This window comes from Ovis aries, chromosome 6, assembly GCF_016772045.2.
Source record: "Ovis aries strain OAR_USU_Benz2616 breed Rambouillet chromosome 6, ARS-UI_Ramb_v3.0, whole genome shotgun sequence".
Lineage (NCBI taxonomy): Eukaryota > Metazoa > Chordata > Mammalia > Artiodactyla > Bovidae > Ovis > Ovis aries.
The window spans coordinates 111,816,785-111,832,509 of NC_056059.1; the positions used below are offsets into that span (position 1 = coordinate 111,816,785).

General features: G+C 46.4%; 1 protein-coding gene across 3 annotated transcripts in view; it reads left to right on the plus strand.

Annotated features, from left to right (window-relative positions):
• Positions 1 to 2,539: 2,539 nt before the first annotated feature.
• LOC105614340 (ADP-ribosyl cyclase/cyclic ADP-ribose hydrolase 1) overlaps positions 2,540 to 15,725 on the plus strand; it is a 59,663-nt gene continuing 46,477 nt past the window's right edge. For all 3 annotated transcript variants that reach the window (XR_009601102.1, XM_042251892.2, XM_042251893.1), the window contains exon 1: positions 2,540 to 2,846. Coding sequence is in view for 2 of the 3 variants with exons in the window: in XM_042251892.2 (XP_042107826.1) it covers positions 2,638 to 2,846 (209 nt within the window). In the remaining variant the exon portion in view is untranslated. The remainder of the gene's footprint in view (positions 2,847 to 15,725) is intronic.

Below are 15,725 nucleotides of genomic sequence, written 5' to 3' on the forward strand. Positions count from 1 at the left end.
CCTGCCAATGCAGAAGATGCCGGTTTGATCCCTGGGTGGAGAAGATTCTCTAGAAAAAGGCAATGGCAACCCACTCCAGTATTCTTGCCTGGAAAAATCCATGGACAGCGGAGCCTGGTGGGCTACAGTCCATGGGATCTCAAAGAGTCGCGACTGAACGACTTAACAACAAATAAAGACAAAGCGGTGGCTTCTCCCTAGATGAGGAGCCTGGCTCTCTCTGCTCAAGAAGTGAACAGTTCAGTGCAGTTCAGTCACGTCCGATTCTTTGCGACCTCATGGACTGCAGCAGCCAGGCTTCCCTGTCCATCACCAGCTCCCAGAGCTTACTCAGACTCATGTCCACTGAGACAGGGATGCCATCCAACCATTTCGTCATCTGTTGTCCCCTTCTCCTGCTGCCTTCAGTCTTTCCCAGCATCAGGGTCTTTTCTTCACATCAGGTGGCCAAAGTATTGGCCATTCATTCCTTCCAATGAATACTTAGCACCACAGTTCCAAAGCATCAATTCTTCGGCACTCAGCTTCCTTTATAATTCAACTCTCACATCCACACATGACCACTGGAAAACCATAGCATTGACTAAATGGACCTTTGTTGGCAAAGTAATGTCTCTGTTTTTTAATATGCTGTCTAGGTTGGTCATAACTTTTTTTCCAAAGAGCAAGCATCTTGTAATTTCATGGCTGCAATCACCATCTGCAGTGATTTGGGCACCCCTCAGAATAAAATCTGTCACTGTTTTCACTGTTTCCCCATCTATCTGCCACGAAGTGATGGGACCAGAGGCCATGATCTTCATTTTCTGAATGTTGAGCTTTAGGCCAACTTTTTCACTTTCCTCTTTCACTTTCATCAAGAGGCTCTTTAGTTCTTCACTTTCTGCCATAGGGTGGTGTCATCTGCATATCTGAAGTTATTGATATTTCTCCTGGCAATCTTGATTCCAGCTTGTGCTTCTTCCAGTCCAGTATTTCTCATGATATATTCTACATATAAGTTAAATAAGCAGGGTGACAATATACAGCCTTGACACACTCCTTTCCCGATTTGGAACCTGTCTGTTGTACCACGTCCAGTTCTAACTGTTGCTTCTTGACCTGCATACAGAATTTCCAGGAGTCAGGTCAGGTGGTCTGGTGTTCCCACCTCTTTCAGAATTTTCCACAGTTTCTTGTGATCCACACAGTCAAAGGCTTTGGCATAGTCAGTAAAGCAGAAATAGATGTTTTTCTGGAACTCTCTTACTTTTTCCATGATCCAACACATGTTGGCAGTTTGATCTCTCATTCCTCTGCCTTTTCTAAAACCAGCTTGAACATCAGGAAGTTCATGGTTCACATATTGCTGAAGCCTGGCTTGGAGAATTTTGAGCATTACTTTTCTAGTGTGTGAGATGAGTGCAATTGTGCGGTAGTTTGAATATTATTTAGGATTGCTTTTCTTTGGGATTGGAATGAAACTGACCTTTTCCAGTCCTGTGGCCACTGCTGAGTTTTCCAAATTTGCTGGCATATTGAGTGCAGCACTTTCACAGCATCACCTTTTAGGATTTGAAATAGCTCAACTGGAATTCCATCACCTCCACTAGCTTTGTTCATATTGATGCTTCCTAAGGCCCACTTGACTTCACATTCCAGGATGTGTGGCTCTTGGTGAGTGATCACACCATCATGGTTATCTGGGTCATGAAGATCTTTGTTGCATAGTTCTTCTGTGTATTTTTGCCACCTCCTCTTAATATCTTCTGCTTCTTTTAGGTCCATACCATTTCTGTCCTTTAATGTGCCCATCTTTGCATGAAATGTTCCCTTGGGATCTCTAATTTTCTTGAAGAGATCTCTAGTCTTTCCCATTCTATTGTTTTCCTCTATTTCTTGGCATTGATCACTGAGGAAGGCATTCTTATCTTTCCATGCTATTCTTTGGAACTCCTCATTCAAATGGATATATCTTTCCTTTTCTCCTTTGCCTTTTACTTCTTTTCACAGCTATTTGTAAGGCCTCTTCAGACAACCATTTTGCCTTTTTGCATTTCTTTTTCTTGGGGATGGTCTTGATCCCTGCCTCCTGTACAAAGTCATGAACCTCCGTTCATAGTTCTTCAGGCACTCTGCCTATCAGATCTCATTCCTTCAATCTATTTGTCACTTTCACTGTATAATCGTAGGGGTCTTGATTTAGGTCATACCTGAATGGTCTAGTGGTTTTCCCTACTTTCTTCAAATTAAGTCTGAATTTGGTAATAAGGAGTTCATGATCTGAGCCACAGTCAGCTCCCGGTCTTGTTTTTGCTGACTGTATAGAGCTTCTCCATCTTTGGCTGCAAAGTATATAATCCTTCTGATCCAGTCCATTTTAGTTCGTTGATTCCTAAAATGTCAATATTCACTCTTGCCATCGAGGAAGTGAACAGCTGTAGGCTTTTTAAGACTTTGAGATCCTTATTGGTTGAGCGATAGCCACTGAGGCACTTCGAAAGAGGGGGGAGGAGTGGGAAAGGAAGCGAGAGAAAAGGCGAGCGAGCGCTAAAGGGGAAGTGCAGTTTGAGAACCGGGCTAGCGCTCTCCTCCCCGGCCGCTCGGACTCCAGCGGCCTCTTCTACAAGTCGGTCCGGGAGACCCTCATCGGACGCCATGGCCGACTGCTGCACGAGAAAGAAGCTTTGCTACTGCTTTCTTCTGTGCTTCCTGGTGGCGGGGATCATCGGGGGGGCGATCGGAATCCACAAGTGGTACCACTCCGGGCTCAACAGGTGGCACGGGCTAGGCAGCACCGCCGATTTTCAGAAAATCATCCAAGAGCGATGCGACAACTACCCCCAGCAGATCTGGTCGTATTCCAGGTGAGTGGGCGTCTTAGGCGCCCTGCGGGGCTCCACGCGCGGTGGGGACGGCGCTCGGCGGGACACGCTGGGCACAGCTGGGCACAGCTGGACGCCGCGTGCCGAACAGCAGCCGTCTGGATTTGCTGGCAACAAGGCATCTACTGTCCCGAGTCAGCTGAGAGCGCGCCGGGCGGTGCCGAGTAGGCAGTCCGCGCGCCACTCGCTAGAGGTGCGGGCGGCCGGTGGTCCCAGGGAGCCCGCCGAGAGCGCGCGGCTCCTGGCGCGTCCGCTGGGCTGCTGGAACTTGTCCGAGACGCCCTGAGCCTGGCCTTCCATTTGGGGCCGCAGCACTCTCTGGGCGCCCACCACCCGGCGACTGGTTCGGAAAGCCAACGCGAGGTCGGTGAGTTGCTGGCGTTATCTACCTCGCGCGGGGTTTCTGTTCGCCAACTCTTGCCTCCCAAGTCCCCGGAGTGTTGTAGATGACACTGGATTAAGTGGTTTGCGGAGCCTGGGGTCGGGGGAGGACAGTGTCTGGGGGGCCGGATCACCGACATTCATTTCATTCATTAATATGCCAGCCCCGAGATTCTCCTTGTGCGCCCTGAAATAAATGTGACCAGAGCTCCCGGTAACGACAGAAAACAAAGTAATAGCAAGGTTAAAAATTAATATTCTAACGGCCTCAAAAGTGCATCTGCTTTATGAGTCTGTAGGGACCCTGGAAACACCCAGTCTATGGAAACTTTTGTGAAGGTTTCTCCGGCCCTATCCCAGCTAGCCACTAATCTCTCCCCAAAGTGAACCGATTTCCTGACTTCCATTACCAGGGCTTAGTTTCACCCGGAAAACTCAGTTTTGAAATGGTACATGAAGTAGAATAAGCTAGGAAGTAAAAAGATGCTGGCTGGCTGCCTTTTCCAGACTGCCAAAGGCGGGCAGGCTAGCTGTGATATCCACCTGTGTGATTCAAATCAGTTCTGCCTCTTGACCCGGGGCTGGGGAGAGAGGCAATGGGCAGAGAGACCCCTCTTCCTGCCCCCTAGCCTCCCTGCGGGTGCCCATGAGTTCAGGTTCTAGCGCAGCGGCTGAAGTTTCTTACGTGCAAATTGTTCTAGTCCAAAGATTGCCATGGTCTCAAATGTTTGCTTACAATTAGCTAATTGAGAGAAAATGTAGAAGTTGAGCCATTCCTTTAGATTTCAATTAACGTATCAATTAAATCAAGTAAAGTGCTGTGCTTTGTTGCTCATTTCGTGTCCGAACTTTTGCAACCCCATGGACTGTAGCCCACCAGGCTCCCCGTCCATGGGGATTCTCCAAGCGAGAATACTGGAGTGGGTTGCCATGCCCTCCTCCAGAGGATCTTCCCAACCTAGGGACTGAACCCAGGTCTCCCAGGTTGCAGGCGGATCCTTTACCATCTGAGCCATCAGGAAAGCCCATGAACACAGGAGTGGGTAGCCTATCCCTTCTCCGGGGGATCTTTCCCACCCAAGAATCAAACCAGGGTCTCCTGCATTGCAGGCAGATTCTTTACCAGCTGAGCTGCCCTGGAAGCTCAAATCAAGTGATACACAATCTGAAATGGTAATGATAAAAGTGATCATTTTATTTTTACTTAATTTAATAGTCTTTAAATTGCTGTTGTTTGATCATCTTTAGGGCGTTCACATCCATATAGCAAGCAAGATGCCATAGAGACCAGGTGGCTTTTTAGTGCTTGTCAGGATGCCTACTCAATGTTAAATACACACTCAGTATTCAAAACACACAATATCTAAAAGACACATCTGTTGGCGAATGTATATGGATATATATGTATATTTTTTTAAAAATATTAATGGGGATATCTCCTGTTACTATTTTTTGAACATCTTTCCAGATATCTCTCAATACACATACACACACACTTTGTATAAACAGGTTAATAATTAATCTGGTACTTCCTGTGTGCCAGGCACTTAAAAAATGTCAAACCATTTAGCCCTTTCACAACAATCTGAGACATTACTAGTGCTATCTCCATGTTACATATAAGCAAACTGAATTGGAGAGTTTGAGCAAACTGCCCCAAATTTGGCTGCAGAAACTGAACTCTTAACACTCTGCTACCTATGTAGGTTCTGTAGGTAGAGGGACCATAATGCATTGACTGTGTCTGGAACTTTTTGGAAAGAAAGAGGACACTATTAATAATTATGCTGGGCTTAAACAGAACATACGGTCACTTTATCCTTGGGTAGTTTAAGAGCAGGAACTCTGCACACCGGGTTCAAATCCCAGCTCTGTCACAGCATAACTCTGGGCAAATTACTTTCTTTGAGCTTCAATGTTCTCAGCTGTGAAATGGAATGGAAGTGCCTACCACATGCGGGGAATGATAAGAATAAGGCGGAAAGATCCTGATGTATTCTAAACGTTCAACATGCTATTTTTGAGGGAAGTGCAATATCACAGACATCTTTCAATGATAATGAACATGGACCAAGGCCAACATCAAAACAGATGTTCCTTTACCGTAATTGGCCTATAGGTGACCTCTAAAAACCATTTGCTGTTGGTGCAGGACTTGCAGAGCTCATGGTCAGATCAACCCATACATGAGTTCTCCTGGCCACACTGAGATGATCTTCACTGAAAAAGAACAGATTATTCCTAAATCAGAAGAGGAGGTTGCACAAAAGGAAAAGATATCCCAGAAGAAACTGAAAAAACAAAAACTTATGGCCTGGGAATAAATGCTGCCAAAAAAAAAAAAAATTCCAAATAAAAGTAAAAGCAAAAAACAAAAAAAGCAGGTGCCTAAGATTAATTTAAATCACAATCCACTACATCAGTCTCCAATGATGAAAAGTTTTTCTACTGTAATTATCATTGTTTAATTTATAATTGGTCCCAGAGATGTCTCAGTGTCATTACACATCGGTTGTGCGGGTTACGTTGCTTCAGTCATATCCGACTCCTTTGTGACCCTGGACTGTAGCCCGCCAGGCTCCTTTGTCCATGGGATTCTTCAGGCAAGAATACTGGAGTGGATTGCCATGCCCTCCTCTAGGGGATCTTAAGGACACAGGGATCAAACCCCGTTTCTTACGTCTCCTGCATTGGAAGGCAGGTTCCTTACTACTAGCACCATCTAACAGCTAATAGTATTCTGTAGGGTGGAAATAAATATTTCCTGTGTGCGTGTGTGTGTGTGTGTGCGTGTGTGTGTGTGTCGCTCAGTCCTGTCTGACTCTTTGCAACCCCATGGACTATAGCCGGCCAGGCTCCACTGTCCATGGGATTTTCCAGGGAAGAATACTGGGGTGGGTTGCCATTTCCTTCTCCAGGGGATTTCCCCAATCAAGGACTCGAACCTAGGTCTCCTGCATTGCAGGCAGATTCTTTACTCTCTGAGCCACTGGAGAAGCCAGCATTCTGTAGGGTGGATGTAGATATAACACAGGATTGAAGGACAAAGCGCCCACTCTCATGACGCTACCATGCTGGTTGGGGAGAAACATCCTGCAATGAATATTTTTGTGAAATATACAATTTGTGTTATATATGTTATGTTACATATATATGTAGCTACCCAGGTGTCTCATAAAGAATCTATCTGCAATGCAGGAGACGCAGGAGACAGAGGTTCGATCCCTGGGTCAGAAAGATCTCTGCGAGGAGGAAATGGCAACCCACTCCAGTATCCTTACCTGGAGCTTCCCAAGGACAGAGGAGCCTGGGGCCCTACAATCCATAGGGTTGTAAAGAGTTGGACATGACTTAGAGACTAAACAACAACATATAAGTATATTTGTGTACGTATGGGAGTGTTTCTATAGGATAGATTTACTGGGATAAAGGGAGTATTATGCATATTTTAAAATCTGATAAATATTTCTGAATTCTCTCCAAAGTAGCTGTATCATTTTATACTCCCATCACCATCCATCAGAGGTCATACTTTCCCACAATCTTGTCATTGCTGACTAGAACAACAATAGCAACTAATTGTTCCCTGCCTGTTGATGATTCTTAGCATATTGTGTATGGTTATTGGTCCCAGGGACGGGGGAGCCTGGTGGACTGCTGTCTATGGGGTCGCACAGAGTCGGACACGACTGAAGTGACTTAGCAGCAGCAGCAGCAGCAGCAGCAGCAGCGTTGGTCGTTTATATTTTTTTTTCCTATGAGTTTCCTATTCAGATCCTTGTTAATTTCTACTGAGTTGCTTGTTTATTTCTTTCTATGAGAATTCTTCATATATTGTAGATTATCTATGTGATGTTTTCTTTCTCTCTGCCTGTTGTTCTTGTAGCCCTTCTACTTTCTGTTCCCCCAGAGACTTTAACTTCAAGGTCATGGCTCTTTGATTAATAACTTCCTCGTTCTATGTTGCTGAAAGTCTAGCATGCTGTTTCCCTTGTAGTCACACCCTCTCTTCCCTGATGGAAGCTGAGACCATTTCTGCAATCCTCCCTCGCCTCCCTCTCTTGCCTAGACTACTCTCTCCTGCCTTGGTCATTTATAGTGGGCCAAAGCAGCAATTTATGCCAACCGTTCAACTTGGCATTTCTACTCTGATCTAGCTCTTCTTACCTCTGCAGTACTTGGTTCAAACTATGTCTAACATGAAATTGTGATAAGTAATATCATGCAAAACAAAACCATCATAAAAATTATGAGTATAATAATTGCAGCTATGTAAAATTGAGTGTCAAGGAAGAAAGAATATGGCAGTGCTAGGTAAAGGGACTTGTTAGCTACTGATAATTATTACTCCCCTGCCATCAGCAGGCTTATGGTAGGTCTCTTCCCTTATTACTCTTCAGTTTCAAATGATCTGTAATTGGTATCTGGCTTATCTATTGCCATGTAACAAACCACCCCCAAACTTAGTGTCTTGAAACATAAGCCATTTTACTGTTTTGCATGACTCTGAGGATTGATGGGGCTTAGCTAGGTGGTTCTTCTGCTCCTCGTGATGTTGGCTGGGGCTGAAGTCACTGGGGGGCTTAACTAAGCTGGAGTATCCCAAACAGCGCAGACATCACTTCCATGAATGCCATAGTGGTGGAGTCAGCTGAAAGGCTGGTGTCAGCTGGAATGCTGGAAATGCTGAGTTTCTTCTTCTCCATGATGTCTCAGAGCCTTCCAGTCACACCTCTGAAGTCTTGACCCTGTGAATGTGTTTTATTAGCAGCACCCTGGATGTGATCATTGCCTTGAGGCCATTTCTTGCTTTGAAATTCTTTTACTAGGAAAGACTGGGAATGAAAAGCAGGTTTATTTCAAACCTAACAAATCTTGACTTGGAAATGCTTGCTCTTGAATCTGCTTAGAAATGAACAGTTCTCTTTTGGTTTATTTCTCTCTTTCTCCCTGAATCTTTCTCACAGACAGCTGGAAGAAATGAGTTGGCACTGCCAGCATTCTGCCTGGAAATCTCCATGGCCAAAACCCTAAGGTCACTAGGTCTGTTTCTGTTAGTTCCATTATGGCAGGTGACAGGTCTTCAGAGCACAGATTTCATTTCCCCAGCCTCCAATAACAATTTCTGCCCTGCCTGTTCAGCCTTCACAAACAGTCTTCTTGAGGCCTTTCTATTAATGACTGTAGCTTGTCACCCAGTGCTAAATGCTAAAGCCACGTTGTAATAAGAAAGAGAGAGAGACAGAGACAGAGAGATAGCGACAGAGGGAGAGAAAGAGAGAGAAAGTGCTCATTTAACATGTTATTGACCAGAGACACGGCAATGTGCTTTTAAGAGTGATACAATTAACATCACCGTGCAAAGATGTTAGAGCTAAAAACTGATCAAGGGTTCCTCATACACCTTGTGGTTGTTATCATTCACATTTTGCTCCATTAGGTTTTTGTCCCAACCTTATGTATATCATCAGCAAGTTTATTACCATAAAATTTTTTAAAAGGACGCATCATGAAATTTTAAGTGAAGAGGCATTTTTCGGTGAATTTTATGCAGATACTTTCTCTGATTGTCCAAGCAACATAAATACTAGGATCTCAGAAGATGATAGTTCTTCAGAATATACTTCTGATTCAGACGATGTGACTATTAGGCCAACAAAAAGATTAAAATCCTTCGTGATTCAATATTCACTTGCATAACAAATCGCTGGCCATAGGCATTAGTTTCTGCAAAAATCCTCCGTCAATAATGTTTGAGGAATTGGCTCACGTGATTTGGTGTCTGACAAGGCAAAATCTTCAGGGTGGGCAGGCAGGCTAGAGATCCAGGGAAGAGCTGATGCTGCAGCTCTAATCTGAAGGCCTCTGCTGGTAGAATTCCCTTTTCCCTGGGGGAAGTCATTCTTTTGCTTAAGGCTTTCAGCTCACTGAATGAGGCCCACCCAGACCGTGGATGGTCACCTGCTTTACTCAGAGGGCATCCATTTAAATGCAACATGCATCCAGATGCATCTGACTAAATCTCTGGGTACCACGGGCTACAAGCTGACACAGAAAAGGAACCATCATACACATGTTGGACTGCAAGGAGGTCCAACCAGTCCATCCTAAAGGAGATCAGTCCTGAATATTCATTGGAAGGACTGATGTCAAAGCTGAAACTCCAATACTTTGGCCACCTGATGTGAAGAGCTGACTCACTGGAAAAGACCCTGATGCTGGGAAAGATTGAAGGCGGGAGGAGAAGGGGACGACAGAGGATGAGATGGTTGGATGGCATCACCGACTCAATGGACATGGGTTTGGGTGGACTCTGGGAGTTGGTGATGGACAGGGAGGCCTGTTGTGCTGCAGTCCATGGGGTCGCAAAGAATCGGACACAACTGAGTGACTGAACTGGACTGAACATGTGTTTTAGGTTTCCGTTAGGCCAGGCCTCTCTTCCAGGTGCGCTTTCTGTTTTGGTTATCTTTTGCTGCATCAAAAATTACCCTAACACATAGGGGCTTAAAGCCTCAGCCATTTGTTATCTTTCCCAATTGAGTGGCTTGTCTGGGATCAACTGGATGGCCTGCTTCACATGGTGCCAGCTGGGGCTGTAGTCATGAGCAGCTGACTTGGCTGGAACATCTGAAACGTGGCGCTTACAAGATGGCGCCGTGGCCCGTGGTGTCAGCTGGGGTGGTGGCCTTGCTTTCTCTATTCCTCTCAGGGCCCCTCTTCACCTCGTGGTGTCACCATACGATCTCTTTGTGGTGCAGCTGGATTTCTTCCAAGTTCCCAAACTTTCAGAAGAGCCCTTCCTAAAGCTTTAGACCCGTAACCAGCACAGCATCACGTCCACATTGGTCAAGTCGCCCCTACAACCCAGATTCGGGAGGCAGAGAAACAACGCTGCCCACCCCATGCCAGGAGTGACAGAGGTAATGTGGGCAGCTGCACCCTTTATGTATCTTTATGTTAGCTTTTAAATGTTCATTTCTTTATCATCTTTTTTGTTTTTCTGTTACACCTCTTTCTACTTTATTGCTTTTTAAAAAAAAAAAAACTAGATTTTAAGATGTTAAAAATCTAGCAGATGCTTCATGAAATGTACGGTCATTTAGTCTAGAGACATTCTGTTGAGGGATATACCTCGAGGATCTAAAAGAGTGCCTGGGATATAATAAGCAAAAATATTTAGCTGGATTAAATGAGTGATGTACAAGCTAGCAGGGGCTACAGGGGGCTCAGTGGCGAAGAATCCGCCTGGAATGCGGAATACATGGGTTGGATCCTGGTCTGGGAAGATTCCCCTGGAGAAGAAAATAGCAACCCTCTCCAGTATTCCTGCCTGGGAAATCCCATGGACAGAGGAGCCTGTTGGGCTACAGTCCATGGGGTTGCAAAAAAGACATGACTTAGTGACTAAATAACAACAATATATAAGCCAGTATATTACAAATAATAGAAATGAACAAAATCATAATAAATGATTATTTTTGTCCCTGTCCTGAGACAAGCTAGGGTCCTGGCTGGAGGCCTTGTTTGCTTGCTCATGCTGCCGTGTCCAACTTTTTGCGACCCTGTGGACTGTAGCCCGCCAGGCTCCTCTGTCCATGGGATTTTTCAAGCAAGAATACTGGAGTGGGTTGCCATTCCCCTTGGATGGAGAGGGGCTGTTTAACTCATCTCTGCATTCCCTGTGGTCCAGCATGTCCTTCATCACTTTATAGAGTCTTAATCCGTGCTTACTGACTTGAACCTGCTGAAGTCCACACCGTGCTTGTTGATACATAAGCAATGAGAGCCTTAATCAGAGAAGATTCTTCTTTGATCTTTTCCCAGCTGCTAATGATCCCTTCTGTGACCGCATCCACTGTCTTTTCTGATGCCTTTATCTCTAGTTCATCATTTGTTTCAGCTTCTCTTTCCTTTTCAAAATTTCCAATAAGATTTCTCAGGGCCAACACTTCATTTTTACTTCCCCATGCCTCCCATTTTAATGACTTTAGCATTTCTTTAACTTCCACTCCCCATAAAATGTATGAGCAAAAAACTGTACCCAATAGCAGATTCATACAAACTCTCAGTCAAGGTTTTTGTGTATGTGTGTGTGTAGCTGGGGCGGGACATGGAGGATTCAGGAAGGAAGAGAACTTGAGTCCTGCCCTCCGGGTCCTGCAAGGCAGGTTTAGGAGGACTGGCCTGGAAACAGTAACGCGGGACAGTGCGATGTTCAGCAGCTAAGAGGGTTGTACCCAGACGAGAGGGGCCCTGAGGAGGGAGGGGCCGCTTCTCTGCTATTAGCCCTTTGCTGGATTCTCCAGGGCTGTGTGGGATGTACTCAGGTACCCATCAAATGAGAAAATATTGGTACATGAATTGCCACGTACCAAGGGTCACAGCAGCACCACCGAGATTCAGCACACTGAACCCACCCGGAGCGGCTGAATCAGGAAGGGCTTGATGAAAGAGGTCATGCATGAAGTCTTCCTTTAACGGTAGGGTTTCCACAAAAGGCCGTTCCCAAGAGTGTGTATTAACCCTGTTGAACAAAGTCTGGGAGATAGATAAGATGCCACTGCTTGTGGCAGATTGGCCAATCCGTGGACCAAAACTCTCTGATGGCTGCGGGCCCTCGGGAGGATCTCGCTGGTTAGAGGGTCATGCCGGCCCGTGTACAACCTGAACTTTCTCAGCACACGAGACTGTGAGAGGGTGACCGTCCTTGCAAGGGACAGAATGGTAGTGTGGTTTCCCTTTGTGGTGATGGAATGGCCACCTGCTCATCGCCCCTCTTCCCAGTTAGACCCTGAACTTCATCAGTGCACCCAGGGCCTTGGGTTCACCTGTGCACTCTGTGATTATCAGGTTTCCTTCAAGCCTATCTTCCCTTCTGGGCTTCTGAGGCCGGGACCAGTGGCCAGAGAGTCTCAGGTGAGCCCAACTGAATGTGGAAAATGAAACAAGGGTCCGAGCTGCTGCTATGGTTACGAGGAGGGAAGTCAGACCCTAGAGCTGAGTTATCAGTGGAAGGAAGGGTGGAGTGGAGTACATATGCAAATAAGCTGAGTGTGGGGCCTGTGGGGCTTGGGGTGCTCCCAGGATATCTGGGGAAAGGTAGCTGGGGGTGGGTAGAATCTTCTAGAAGGAGGGGTTAATTGCATGCTCTGGGAGCCCATTAGACAGCTGAGTGAGACAGGATAGTAACAGAGGAGAGAAAGAAGGAGAGAGGTCACTTCCAGGCTCTTTGGCCTGGAAGTGACCTCTTTGCTTCTGATGTTGTTCTTAGAAAGGTCGGTGCTGTTTGCAGCTGCCTGCCGCCCAAGCTCCCTCCCTGGTATCATTATTAATAACCCAAGGAAGTGGCCATGAATAAAGAAAACCTTTATTCAGTACCACAGTGAGCACTGACGTCCTCTCTGCTTCCTCCCTTCCTCTTTGGAGGGAAAAACCCTTGAAAAACAGCTGCCAAAATCCTGTTTAGAAATTTCGAGAAATAAAGGTTGGGAATCCATGTGTATGGGCTGTCTGCAGTGCACTACGAGCTTTATCTTGCATCCTGTCGGGAAGTCTCAAGACACACATTGTAGGGATGGAGCCGAGACAGTTATTATAAATGATTGAGTGATTTCCGACAATTAGAGCTTGCAAGGTAACTTGTGGGGTCCTCGTACAAATAAAGATGACTTGCTCATTGTTCAAAAAGCGGGAGGAAGATTCCCTTTTATTCTGTGATCTTGAGCTTCCTAGGTGGCACTAGTGGTAAAGAACTTCCCATCAATGCAGGAGACGTAAGAGACATGGGTTCCATCCCTGGGTCGGGAAGATCCCCTGGAGGAGGGCACGGAGACCCACTCCAGTATTCTTGCCTGGAGAATCCCATGGACAGAGGAGCCTGGCCCGGTGCAGTCCATGGGGTCGCACAGAGTCAGACATGGTGGTTTATCATTATTATTTTATGTGATATTTTTGCTGTGCTGGGTCTTGGTTGCTACACGTGGCCTTTCTCTAGCTGCGGCCAGAGGAGGCTCCTCCCTAGTTGGTGCCAGGGCTTCTCCTGTCGGGGACCATAAGCTCCCGAGTGCTGGCTCAGGAGTTGTGGAAAACGGGTTTAGTTGCCCCCCAGCGTGTGGGATCTTCCCAGACCAAGGATGGAAGTCATTTCTTCTGCATTGGCAGGCGGATTCTTAACCACTGGCCCACCAGGGAAGCCCTGCCAGGTGGTCTTTACCTGCTCTTGGAGTCTGGTTGTTACCGAGTCCAAACTCACCATGATGAATCCAAGACAAGGCCCTGCAATCAGGACTTTATTTGGGAGGCAGCTGACTGAGAAGATGGCCAACCAGCGCCTCAAAAGAACCATATTGTGGGGCCTGGAAGCCAGATTCTTTAATGGATCAGAGATGCGAGGAGGTGAGGAAACTAAATAAAAAGACTAGTCCTTACAAATGTCCCCCACGATGGCAAGTCAGGCAGGGAGCGGTGTTAGTTTCACTTCCTTGCAGACCTTCACAGGTGGGCGGCTCAGCTCATCTCCCTGAGGCCGGCCACTGTGCACGCAGATAATAACAAAACAGGCAAGATGAGGGTTCCAGTCACAGAAACAGATCCAGCAGAAATTCAAAATTAACCTTTCCTGGTTGCAGGGTCCCCTTGTGCAGGGGGTTACTGGCAGGGAGAATTCAGACCCTCACAGGTGCCGGATTGCTCCCCGCAACTTGGTACACAGGGAAGGGGTGCCTGACTCCACCGGACCCTCCTGCTGGTGGGCAGAGTGAGGAAGGGTCCTCACAGGCAAGACCCTGCCCCAGGGAGGTGGAGAAGCAGCGGATGGGGAACCATATGTGAGCCAAGGCTTCAAGGCCCTGGCGCCCCTCCCAGTGTCCTATGGGGCTTCTCTTGTAGAAACACAAAAGCAAAGGTAAAATTTTTAAGTTTCCAGACAGTGACTTCAGAGCATTAAACTCTAAGTGCAGTCTTTCTGAGCCCCGGGCTCTCTGTGACTGTATCAGTGCATGAAGACAACCTTGAAGTTAGTACAAGGCAGAGTGAGGACCGAAACTCATCTCTTTCTACCCTTGGAATCATCAGGCCCATTCAAACGAGGAGGAAACAGAGACAGGGAGTGCTTTTCCCACGGTCGGAGCTGGCTAAATAGTAGAACTGGCTTTTGAACTGACTGTGTAGCTTGGTGCCGTCCCATTCAGTGGTTTCCAAAAGAGGGTGTTCTAAGCAAGTCCGAGGCCAGAAGCAACCCATTCCCAGTGTGTTAGCGTTTCTGCTGTCTCCAGACGGAGGTGTCCTCCTCCGTCATCTCAAAGGTGAGTCATTAGGCTGCTGGGTGAAGTCACAGGTCTCCATTTAGTGAGGCAAGGTCCTAATGTTTGTGCTTTGGGACATACTACGCATTTCTGCAGGTAAGGCAGCAGAGTACCATGTCTGCGCTAGTTAGCAGCCATAGTCTTTGTGGTTTATCTCACGTCTTGAACCATCATCTCTTGGAACTGGGTCAGGAAGGATGTGGTTCATACCAAGCACACTAATCCTGGGTGCCTACTGATCACAGCACGTGGGGGTGAGCCTGGGTTCAACCTCAGCCTGCCGTGTAGATAGATGCTAGCAGTTGGTTAGAATAGTCCCAAGAGACTATTTGGGTGTGACGTCTATTTGTGATTCTGCAGCAGAATCACATTGCTTATCAGTAGATAAGTGTAAAATACTATTTATTCCACCTGGGGATATTCTTTCCCTTCACTTTCAGATATGGATGCTTAAGTGCACTCAGTTCAGTTCAGTCGCTCAGTCGTGTCTGACTCTTTGTGACCCCATGAATCACAGCACTCCAGGCCTCCCTGTCCATCAGCATCTCCCGGAGTTCACTCAGACTCACGTCCATCAAGTCCGTGATGCCATCCAGCCATCTCATCCTGTCTTCCCCTTCTCCTCTTGCCCCCAATCCCTCCCAGCATCAGAGTCTTTTCCAATAAGTCAACTGTTTGCATGAGGTGGCCAAAGTACTGGAGTTTCAGCTTTAGCATCATTCCTTCCAAAGAACACCCAGGACTGATCTCCTTCAGAATGGACTGGTTGGATCTCCTTGCAGTCCAAGGGACTCTCAAGAGTCTTCTCCAACACCACAGTTCAAAACCATCAATTCTTCGGCGCTCAGCTTTCTTCACAGTCCAACTCTCACATCCATGCATGACTACTGGAAAGACCATAGCCTTGACTAGACGGACCTTTGTTGGCAAAGTAATGTCTCTGCTTTTGAATATGCTATCTAGGTTGGTCATAACTTTCCTTCCAAGGAGTAAGCGTCTTTTAATTTCATGGCTGCAATCACCCATTACTCAATCTCAAAAATTATCAACATCCTGCTATTCTTCTTTAATCTGTCTCCTCACATTTTTTTTTTTTTCCCCTAAAGCAGAGGTCCTCAATCTCTTGGATCTAATGCCTGATAATCTGAAGTGGAGCTGATGTAATAATAAAAGA